This window comes from Scyliorhinus canicula, chromosome 24 (assembly GCF_902713615.1).
Source record: "Scyliorhinus canicula chromosome 24, sScyCan1.1, whole genome shotgun sequence".
NCBI lineage: Eukaryota > Metazoa > Chordata > Chondrichthyes > Carcharhiniformes > Scyliorhinidae > Scyliorhinus > Scyliorhinus canicula.
This window is the reverse complement of record NC_052169.1, coordinates 12230201-12242389: the sequence shown is the minus strand read 5'-3', so window position 1 is coordinate 12242389 and position 12189 is coordinate 12230201. Positions and strand designations below refer to the sequence as shown.

The following is a 12189-nucleotide window of genomic DNA, read 5'->3' as shown; positions in this document are numbered from 1 at the left end:
CTTGATTTCAAACCCCTCCATAACCTTCACCCTCCCTATCTCCCCCGACCCTGCGCGCAGAGCGGACCGGCCGCGGACAGGGCCCACGTCCGGCGCCACGCCAAACGCGCCGGTGCAAATGGCGCCGATTCTCCGCTCCACGGAGGATTGCATGCCGGCGTCGGGGTGGCGTGGCGCGGTTGCGGCGATTCTCCGGCCCGGGGCCCTGTGTATGTTGTTTTTGTTTCCAATCACACTCCGATGATGGTCACTTGGGCAAGACACAGAAGATTGTCGGTGGGACTATACATCGGTGATTATTAGAACATAGAACATACATAGAACATCCAGTGCAGGAGGAGGCCATTCGGCCCATCGAGACTGCACCCACCCACTTAAACCCTATCCCCGTAACCCAATAACCCCTCCTAACCTTTTTGGTCACTAAGGGCAATTTATCATGGCCAACCCACCTAACCTGCACATCTTTGGGTTGTGGGAGGAAACCGGAGCACCCGGAGGAAACCCATGCAGACACGGGGAGAACGTGCAGACTCCGCACAGACAGTCACCCAGCAGGGAATCGAACCTGGGACCCTGGCGCTGTGAAGCCACAGTGCTAACCACTTGTGCTACCGTTGATTGTTACCTGATGTTTTTAATTTAGAAAACTGACAGGCTCATTGAATGAGATCTTTGGAAGCTTTCAGCTCATGCACCACAGGTTATGGTAATGTAGTCATTATGTTAATTGGCCGGTAATCCCCAGAACATGAGTTCAATTCCCACCATGACAGTTTGAAAATTGAGGAAATTAAAAGCTGGGTTTGGTGTAAAGCAGCCCGGTTCTCGTTGACGACTGTGCTTTAAGGAGACTTGGTATCCTTACCCATACTGGTTTATATGTGACTCCAGTGTGGTTGTTTCTTAACTATTCTTATTCCTGTTTGTATGTACCCTCTGTTGCCTCGCAAACCTTCCCCCCCCCCACTGCATATCCGGTAGGACCCCTTAACCGACCCCCCTAATGGTGTAACTTTCTCCAGCTACAAGAATTCCATTAGTCACCCAACCATACGCTGGGCGGCTTAGAGGGTCTCCACCCCAGTGGAACTCGCCTCCAGTCAATCAACGAGGCGAAGGTGAGGAGATCTGCCTTCACCCCTCCTTGCAGCCCCAGCGAGGCCAACACCCCAAAAATGGCCACCAGAGGACATGACGCCAGCTCAATACTGGGAATCGCTGACATGGTGCTGAGGAAGGAGAACCAGCACCTTACCGGTTTGGGACAGGACCAGAACCTGTGCGTGTGGTTGGCCGGACCCCCGGAACACCACGCGCACCAGTCCTCTACCTCCAGAAAGCGGCCATTCAGCTGAGCTTTGGTCAGGTGCGCCCTACGCACCATCTTGAGCTGGATCAGACCACGCCGCCACATGAAGACGTGGAGTTCACCCTTAGAGGGGCCATCTTCCATACCTCATCATCCAGTATACGCCCCAACTCTCTCTCCCACTGCTCCTCATCCAACGGGGTCCGAATACTCCAATAGAATCCGTTCAAAAATTATAGACATGCTACCCTCCTCCAACCCCGCCAGCGAAAGGATCCTCCCCATTAAGGACATCAGCGGTGCCACGGGAAATGTCGGGTAGGGTATAAAATTCCTTATCTGGAGGTAGCTGAATGAGTTCCACCCCGAAAGCCCAAACTTCATCAATAATTCCGCCAAGCTGGAAAACCATCCCCTCACAAAGCAAATCCCCAAATCTCTCAAGTCCTTTCCCTCTCCACACCCCAAACGTGGCGCCTAATCGCTCAAATAGGTGATTGGCGCAAAGAGGGGCCATTCTCACTATGGATCCAAGCTTAAAGTGCTGCCTGAATTGCCTCAATATCCTTAAAGTGGACACGACCACCGCATTCGAGGAGTACCTAGTCGGAGAAAGCGGAAGCAAAGCCGTCACTAGTGCACCAAGACGAGATCCCCTACACGACCTCACCTCCATCTGTCCCCTTTTTAGTTTTATCACTGTCCCCATATAGACTCCAACGAGGCTCCCTTCCCACCACGATTCATGGTCCTGCTTGGCCTACTTCAGGACCCGCTCCTTCTCCTCAAAGCTACGGAATCTGACGATAACAGCTCGTGGTGCCTTTTTCGCCCAACACTTGGGGGTGTTCGATCGCCCTGTCCAGCTCTGCAGGGCACGTCAGTCCATCCTCCCCCATTATCTGACCGAACATCTGCGAGAAATACGCCGTCGGATTCAGGCCCTGCTCCCACAACCCCAAGACCCCAAAGTTTTGCCTCCCTGACCGATTCTCCAGGTGGCCCTCAGACTCTTATTTTCCTCTGTCGCAGCCTCCATAGAGGCAATTTGCTCGCTGCGCCTCGACCGAGCCGTCTCCACCCCCCTCAACACCTCACCCTGCTCCTTCACAGCTTCCGACGTTCTCTCCAACCTTTCCCGCTCATCCCCGCGCCTCCTCAATCAATTTACGGAGTGGTTTCAAACGTCACTCTCCATTGCTCGCAAAATGCTTGTCAAATTCAGTATCCCGGTTAGCATTGTCTGCCGTGATCGGGACCTCCTCAACCTCCAGAGTCACCGCCGCTATCTTCCCTGCTGTGATGCCATGCGAAACCTCCGAGTCAGCCAAAGAACGTCCGCCCGCAAACTTCTTAGTTCCAGCCTTTGGTGATACTCTTCAACAATACGCTCCTTCTACTTTCATATGGGTAGAATTTATCCACCAAAAAAACCCCAGCGCGCCAAGCAAAAAAGGGCCAAAATCAAGTGCCCTGGCGGGAGCTATCTAGTGCGCGACCTCCTCCTACATGTCGCCACCGGAACTCCCGCAGCAATGGCAGTTACCAGTACTGTCCAGCAGCAGAATCAATTTCCCGGAACAATTCGACAAGATTTTATTTCGCTTTGAATGAAGCAAGGCGCTGCAGGAAGCGTGCATTTGAAACTTTAGGATCAAATCTCCAATAAAAGCAAAAGGTCAGGCCATTGTTTGGTCTCAAATAACAAGACTCAATAGTGGCAGTTCAGAGTAAACTTTAGAGTGTGTAGTCGTGCAAACTGTGTGCATTAGTCGGTGCCTGTGTTTTGTAGCTGACTCAGTCCCTTGTCTCTGTTGATTTTTTCTCTGTAGAATATACAGACCATTCGGCCCAACTGGCTAATACTGGTCTTTATGCTCCATATAAGTCTCCTCCCACCCCTCTTCATCTGAAATGGAAATGAAATGAAATGAAAATAGCTTATTGTCACAAGTAGGCTTCAATGAAGTTACTGTGAAAAGCCCCTCGTCATCTGATTAACCAACCCTTTCACCATGAATAATAACAATAATAATCTTTATTATTGTCACAAGTAGGCTTGCATTAACAGTGCAATGAAGTTATTGTGAAAATCCGCTCGTTGCTGGTTCTGGACACATCCACCATTGGGAACATGTTCCCTGCATCTACTTTGACCAGCCCTGTTAGAATTCTATGAGATTTCTCCTCATTCTTCTGAACTCCAGCGACAACAATCCTAACCTAGTCGATCTCTCCTCATATGACAGTCCCACCATCCCTGAAATCAATCTGTCCAGCGAAAGTACATGGGGAATATCGAGCCTCACTTTAATCCTTTGAAGCTGGTAATTTCATTTCTTGCCCAATACCTTTTCGCACTCCACATCAAAAAAATGTGTTCTGCCAAAGTGCTTTAGTTGCTGGATATATTGCAGCGGGGCCATTGGGGGTGATGACTGTTTACAATAACAGCGCGTTATGTCTGTAGATTTGTCTTCCCTCAGGTGAAAAATCGAAAAGCACAGTGATTATCCGAGCACTTGTAGTTAGACAAAAATGACCCCTCGCAGCATCGGTGGGAGAGGTGCGTTTTGATTTTGGTTTCATGTTCACATCGCCTTTATGAAGCTTTTTGCTCAAACAAGTAGTGAGTTGACAAAGCGATAGCTCAATTGCAATCTACAGCACTTAAGTCTTTTGGGGCGATGGTGGTTGAGTGGTAATATTGTGGTAATATACAGCAAAGTTGTGGGCAGCGCGGTAGCATAGTGGTTAGCACAATTGCTTCACAGCTCCAGGGTCCCAGGTTCGATTCCCGGCTTGGGTCACTGTCTGTGAGGAGTCTGCACATCCTCCCCGTGTGTGCGTGGGTTTGCTTCGGTTTCCTCCCACAGTCCAAAGATGTGCAGGTTAGGTCGACTGACGATGATAAATTGCCCTTTTTAATGTCCAAAAAAGTTAGGTGGGGTTGCTGGGTTACGGGGATAGGGTGGATGTGTGGGCTTAAGTGGGGTGCTCATTCCTAAGGGCCGGTGCAGACTCGATGGGCGAAATGGCCTCCTTCTGCACTGTAAATTCTATGATTGCTAGCCTAATTGCTAGAAGCCCAGCCTAATGCTTTGGTGACACGGGTTCAAAACCCACCACGGCAGTTGGGGGAATTTAAATTTAATTAATAACTCTGGAACATGAAGCCAGTATTCGTAATGGTGACGTACGAAACGTGGCAATTAATTGTTTTTAAAACCCATTTGCTCCTTTACGAAAACAAATCTGCCATCCTTCGCTGGCCAGGCATACATGTAACTACAGTTCCGAGGCATTGTGGTTGACTCTTAACTGCCCTCTGAAAAGGCCGAGCAGGCTACTTATTTCAAGGGTAATTAGGTTGATTTGATTTAATTTATTGTCACATGTACCGAAGTACAGTGAAAAGTATTTTTCTGCGGCCGAGGGAACGTACACAGTAAATACATACTAGACAAAAAAATAATAATTGACAGAGTACATTGACAAATATACTCTGGGCAGCAGGGTAGCATGGGCAGCAGGGTAGCATGGTGGTTAGCATAAATGCTTCACAGCTCCAGGGTCCCAGGTTCGATTCCCGGCTGGGTCACTGTCTGTGTGGAGTCTGCACGTCCTCCCCCTGTGTGCGTGGATTTCCTCCGGGTGCTCCGGTTTCCTCCCACAGTCCAAAGATGAGCGGGTTAGGTGGATTGGCCATGCTAAATTGCCCGTAGTGTCCTAATAGTAAGGTTAAGGGGGGGGTGTTGGGTTACGGGTATAGGGTGGATACGTGGGTTTGAGTAGGGCGATCATGGCTCGGCACAACATTGAGGGCCGAAGGGCCTGTTCTGTGCTGTACTGTTCTATGTTCTAAATGGTTATTAGTTACAGTGCATTGGAACAAGGGGCCATTTATTGACAGTTAATGTTAATAAATCGTTTATAATTTTGGGCAGCAAATACATGAGCAAGAGCAGCATAGAACGTTGTGAATAGTGTTCTTACAGGGAACATATCAGTCTGAGGGAGAGTCATTGAGCAGTTGTCATGTGAGAGTGCCTTTAAGAAATGGATGCTTATCAAATAGCTGTAGTGGATGTACTGTTAAGAAATGGGTGTTTATCAAATAGCTGCAGTGATGTCAGTGTGTGGGTGGAGCTGATCTGTGACTCTGCTTTTACTTTCGCTTTGAGCTAGCAGCTACAGAGTGTGTTTTAGTTTCATTTTGCAGATTGGGAGCTGCATCCAGAGAAACATGGTGTAATTCTGGTCTCTCTCTGTATGAAAGGAATGTCTTCAGATCACTTTCTAATTTAATTGAGATAACTGCTCTCAGTAGAGAATTTAACCCCGCTGTCTTTCTGTAAAAATTGTCTTTTTTCTTATGGATGTTGTAAGGAAAGATTAAGTGTTACTTATAGAGTACTGTATTCTACGGGGAGGGGGGGGTGTGAGATGATAGTTGCTAAGATGTTTACTGTGTGTGTTTAAAGATGTTAACTGGATTCATAGAATAAACATTATTTTTGTTTAAACGTACTTTAGCTCTCTGTTGCATCACACCTGTGAAGTGGGCCCTTGTGCTCCCCGTAACCAAAATCTATTTAAAGTTGTGGGTCAGGTGAACTCCATGGTACACTTTGGGGTTCTCTAAACCCTGGCCCGTAATAGAGTCCAGTAGCTCCACTTTGCTCGTTATCTCTCCTCCTTTATGATCCAAGCCATTTTCTCCAAGATTTTGGTTATCTCTGCATATATCTCTTTGTCTGACTCTGATAACGCCCGCATGAAGTTGCTTGGGATGTTTTGCTATGTTACAGCTGCTATATACATGCAAGCTGTCATTGCTGCAATGCCAAAGGAGGTCGGTTGGGGCCAGAGTTAGTCTTGGTTGAGGTGCCCTCGCAGTCCATTTGCCTATTATGTGACCCAAAGCATTGGAGTCAAGATCTCCTGGTAAATCTGAACTGTATGTCAGCAAGCTGCAATGCCTTAAATTAGGTACAGAGAGTGGAGAAGTTGGGATTGTTTTCCTTGGAAAGGAGAAGTTTGAGAGGAGATTTGGACAGAGGTGTGGTGATATCATGGTTGTGTTGTAATTCACTGACTGACCACTCGGAGTCTCACTAGTATATAAGTGGATGTTAGAGTCAGGTGACCCCTCAGACTGGCTGGAGGAAGCTGGAGAAAGATTGCTTGTGCTTGATCTTACTGCTATTCCTCTGTTGATTTGTATATAGTTTATCCACAGTTAATGTCAATAAATCGTTTATAGCTTTAGCTAGAAGTGTTCTTGTAATATAAATCAGGCCATCCGACAAGAAGGTTATAGGAGGTGTTCAAAATCATGAGGGTCTTGAGAAGAATAGATAGGGGGCAAGCTGTTCCCACTGAGGGAAGGATCGAGAATGAGGGAGCACAGATTTAAAGTGATTGGCAAAAGAAACGAGGAGACACGAGGAGAAACTTAGTGAGTGGTTAGGATCAGGAATGTGCTGGGAGTGCGGTAGAGGATGGTACAATCAAGGCAGTCAAGAGGATGTTGGATTGTAATCTGAAAAGGAAGAATGTAAAGGGTTGGGGCGAGAAGGAGGGGGAGTGGCACTTATTGAGTTGTGCACTCGGAGAACCAGATGGACAGAATGGTCTCCATCTGTATGGGGACAATTCTGTGAATCAGAGATGGAGAGGAGCTAGAAAAGGTTGTCAAGGATAATATTAACAGTGCTCTCCCAAATGTTGCTCACGCCAATTCCATCGATGTGCACAAGGATTTCTTAGATTTAGTGAACCAAAGTCAATCACTTAGGCATGGGAAACTGGGTCCCGTTCATTGTGGATGGACCTAGCTCGTGAGGCTTAATGGCCATCGGGAATCCCAGGGGTGGCCTCTGCCGGGATCTACTGACTGCGTCCCACCGCGATTCTGGCGTGAAGCTGTCGGTAGATTGTGCCCAACATTTTGAGTCCAATTTCACTCACTTCACTACCATGGTGCAGATCTGCAATATATAGGACCTATTCAGCAAGGAGTTACTAACAGAACTGCACTCAAAATGGCGATTGAGCTTGAAAAGAGATATTTCTGCACAAATGTGAAAAATGGTGGATGTCTGCATGAAATATGATTGATTTTCCCAGTCACGGGTTTGAGATTCTGCACCGAGAACGTTTTCCCAGAGTATCTTAGAGTGACGCATCTCTCACATCTGTTTGCAGGGTGACCTGCCATCAGTAACAGCAGTAGAAAGTCCCACAAATCTGTCAGTAGGCACGAGCCATCCGTGCGATTCCAAGGTGCAAAATCTTCTTATCATTGTGCTCCCAGGCTATTGACTGACTATGAGTCAATAGGCATTTTTTGCCTTGGCTTCTGAGTGGATAATGGTCTCTGACTGTCCCTGCAGAGATTGAACAGAAATCTGAGGATAAAAGTCATGGCAGGAAATCCATTTTGTTTTTTAATGCCCCATTGTTTTAATACTACAACAGACACGGGTAATTATCTTCCCACTAATTTGCAACTCCCTCAAGTTAAGCACAAAATTAAACAGGCCCAATCAAATGAATAAAAAGCAGAAACACAAATAGGGCGACTGGTCTGGGAATTTGAGAGTCTCTATGATGAGTTTCGGGATGTGTGGAACCCAGAGGCTGGATATTCAACATTAAGAGGCACTTAAGAGTTAAGCACATTGCTGTGGGTCTGGACATGTAGGCCAGACCAGGTAAGGATGACAGATCTCCTTCCCTAAAGGGCATTAGTGAACCAGATGGGTTTTTACAACAATGGTTTCATGGTCACCCATTCACACAGTTAATTCCAAACTTTGATTGTATTCACATTTCATCATTTGTCGGGGGTGGGGATTTGAACCCGGATCCCTCAAGCATGACTCTGGGTCTCAGGATTACGACTACTACACCACTGCCTCCTGGTTGCGCTCATGGGACACCCGTTCATGACTTAACTGTGATCATATCCTGACCACTTGAGTTAAATATGGGCTCCTAAAAGAAAAAGCTGCATTTGTGCAGAAATAACTCTTTGCAAGCTCAATCGCCATTTTGACTGCAGTTCTGTTAGTAACTCCTTGCTGAATAGGTCCTATATATTGCAGATCTGTACCACGGTAGTGAAGTGAGTGAAATTGGACTCAAAATGTTGGGCGCAATCTACCGGCAGCTTCACGCCAGAATCGCGGTGGGACGCAGTCAGTAGATCCCGGCAGAGGCCACCCCTGGGATTCCCGATGGCCGTTAAGCCTCGCGAGCGAGGCCCATCCACAATGAACGGGACCCAGTTTCCCATGCCGAAGTAAGTTTGAGAACCCGCTTAGCCATGCTGACGCCAGAGTGAATGCCCACCTGGCATCTATTGGCCTTGCCAAGGGGCACCCCAGGCCCCCAAAAACAGGAACCCTGCAGAACAGCACTTGGGTGGGGTCTCCCAGGCGATCAGAGGCCCCAGGGTGGTTGGTGTCTGGTCAGGGTGGCATCTTGGCACTGCTCGTGCCATCTGGACACCTTGGCACTGCTCATGCCACCTGGGCACTGTGTTTATTTCAGATTTCCAACCTCCGCAATTCATAGAACAGTACAGCACAGAACAGGCCCTTCGGCCCTCAATGTTGTGCCGAGCCATGATCACCCTACTCAAACCCACATATCCACCCTATACCCATAACCCAACAACCCCCTTAACCTTACTTTTTAGGACACTACGGGCAATTTAGCATGGCCAATCCACCTAACCCGCACATCTTTGGACTATGGGAGGAAACCGGAGCACCCGGAGGAAACCCACGCACACAGGGGGAGGACGTGCAGACTCCACACAGACAGTGACCCAGCCGGGAATCGAACCTGGGACCCTGGAGCTGTGAAGCATTTATGCTAACCACCATGCTACCCTGCTGCCAGTACCTTTACTTTTCTTTACTTCTCTTTACTTTTATTTGAGGGGCCTGGTCACGAACAGCCTGAGTTCATTCTCGCCAGGCCGAGTGGTTCATCTTATCTCCCGCTGGGCTAAGATTATGCCAAGCTCCCGGCAGAGAATAAAGCCGTAACTTTAAAATGTGTGTTTGCATGTAGTTGTTCGGGTGTGTCCCCATTTTTCCGAATGCTGCTGCGGGCTCACATCTTCCTGTGGATCCTACCCAGCAGTACAACTGGGAAATTCCACAGGAGTCAGAGTTCTAGGCCACTGGTTCCCAACCTTCTATATGTCATGGTTTAATTTTCTCTGACTTCTTCTCTTACTGGAACTTTGGGCGGGATTCTCCGACCCCCCGGCAGGTCGGAGAATCGCCGGGGGGGCGGCATGAATCCCGGAGATTCGGCGGGGGTGGGTATTGCGCCGCGCCGCTCAGCGGCCGCTCGCAGCGGCCCCCCTAGCGATTCTCCGACCCGCGATGGCCCAAAGTCCCGTTGTTTTTTTTGCCAGGCGTAGATTAGACTAGGTCCCTTACTGGCGGGACCTGGCAGCGCGGGCGATGCTCTGGGGTCCTGGGGGGGGAGGTGCGCGGCGCGATCTGGCCCTAAGGGTTGCCCCAACGATGGCCTGGCCCCCGATCGGGGCCCACCAATCCGCGGGTGGGCCTGTGCCGTCAACCGTGTCAGCTTCCGCGATGGCCGACGCGTAGGTGAACCCCCCCCCACGCATGCGTGGGATGACATCAGCAGCCGCTGATGCTCCAGCGCATGCGCGGACTCGCGCCAGCCGAGGAGGCCCTACAGCCCCGGCTGGTGTGGCGCCAAAGGCCTTCCACGCCAGCCGGTGGGGCGCAAACCACTGTGGCGCCGACCTAGACCCTGCCTTTGGGGCAGGCTGCTGCCGGAGTGGTTCACGCCACTCCGTCCCGCCGGGACCCCCCGCCTCGCCAGGACCCCCCGCCCCGCCGGGTACGGGAGAATCCCGCCCCTTATTTTTAACTCCTCCCTGTCCCCTCTACTATTGTTCTTTACCTCTCCCTGTCTCCCTGTCACTCTCATTTCTCCCAAGGTTTCTGCGCCCATTTGAGCCTTCCCCTTTGAGGAGGTGCATGGGGTCCTTTGTCTTCAGTTACAAACCCCATTGGCCATTGCCGTGGGCCCGGCCAACACAAATAAATTAAACCACACATGTGTCACTCATTCTCAGCTGGCGCATGTGCGGGAGACCCAATGTTCCTCGGGTCTTGGAGGTGGCAAACACAGAGCTCAAGACAAAGGTTGGTTTTAGTTTGATTACACAATCTCTATTTAGCGGCACAGTCAGGGGGGCCTTTACGTCATACTGTTTGGGACCCACTGCCCTAGGCATTAACACTTTCAAACACTTCTGCAATGTAAGTCGATGCCAAAGCATACCTCACAATTCTTCGCCATTATGGATCAGGTTTGCTAGGAATCAGGGTAGCACAGTGGTTAGCACTGCTGCCTCACGGCGCCGAGGTTCAAGGTTCGATCCCGGCCCCGGGTCACTGTCCGTATGGAATTTGCACATTCTCCCCGTGTCTACGTGGGTTTCACCCCCACAACCCAAAGGTGTGTCGGTTAGGTGGACTGGCCGCGCGAAATTGGCCTTTAATTGGAAAATAAATAATTAGGTACTCCAAATGTTTTAAAAATGTTTGCTCAGAGTCATGGAGAATGCAATGGCTCACGCAGTGCAGTCATTGGGTTGTTTCAATGTACTACCATTATAACTTAATTCTGGTGGTAACAAACTGGATATTTTGGGTCTAGCCCTTCAGTCTCCGATTCTCTGAAGATTTCTTGGTCCAGCCATTCTGAGCATGGTCACCATCATTGGCACAGTGTACAGGCCATCAAACGTTCTCTTCGCCTTGCACCAGCGACTGAGTAATCGATGTTCAGTAACTTACCTTTTCTCTCCTTCCTCCGCAGTACAAACAAGTGGAGCAGTATATGTCTTTCCACAAGCTGCCAGCTGACATGCGACAGCGGATCCACGATTATTACGAGCATCGATTTCAGGGCAAGATGTTTGATGAGGATAGCATACTTGGAGAGCTGAGTGATCCGCTACGTGAGGTGAGGAGCAAAAAAAAAGATATTTCTCTTGGTTTTAGGCGTAACTTTAAAAAATATTTTCACCAACTTGGCTCGTAAGGGTTTCAGGTGATTGGGGTCAGACCTTCATGATTCACGCCTATCCAAAACCATTCACAGACTTGGTTTGCACGATTAATCGATCCCCGTTGCACTTTCCGTGGCCCCTTCCGAGGCGGAAGTGTAAGTTGGTATATATTAGAGATGGAAGGAAGGTCAAACTTTAGAATGCAAATCTGGGGCGGGATTCTCCGACCCCCCGCCAGGTCAGAGAATCGACGGGGGGGGGGGGGGGGGGGGGGGGGGGGCGGGGGGGGGGGGTGAATCCTTCCCCGACGCTGGCTGAATTCTCCGGCACCGGAGTTTTGGTAGGGGCGGGAATCGCACCGTGCCGGTCGGCGGCCGCTAGCAGCGGTGACTCCTGCCGATTCTCCGCCCTGCGATGGGCCGAGCGGCCGCCCGTTTTCGGCCAGTCCCCTCGGCGTAAATCAAACCAGGTCAGTACCGGCAGAACCTGGCTCTGCGGGCGTCCGGCAGAGTCCTCAGCAGGACCCGGAGGGATCTGGCCCGGGGGGGTGCCCGCATGGTGGCCTGGCCCGCGATCGGGTCTCGCCGATCTGCGGGCAGGCCTGTGCCACGGGGGCACTCTATCCCTCCGCACCGGCCGCTGTAATGGTCCGCCATGGCCAGCGCAGAGATGAATCTCCCTGCGTCTGTGCCGTGATCACACCAGAACACGCTGGCGCTCCCGCGCATGTGCCAAGTTGCGCTGGCCGGCGGAGGCCCTTCAGCGCCGGTTGGCGTAGCGCCAAACACTCCGGCGCCGT

The 12189-nt window shown here is 50.2% G+C and overlaps 1 protein-coding gene across 1 annotated transcript in view; it reads left to right on the top strand.

The window, feature by feature from the left end:
- Positions 1–12189, top strand: part of hcn4 (hyperpolarization activated cyclic nucleotide-gated potassium channel 4) — a 329968-nt gene that overhangs the window by 256483 nt on the left and 61296 nt on the right. Inside the window, exon 5 of the mRNA XM_038784491.1 lies at positions 11198–11344. Within this exon, the coding sequence (XP_038640419.1) occupies positions 11198–11344 (147 nt within the window). The remainder of the gene's footprint in view (positions 1–11197; positions 11345–12189) is intronic.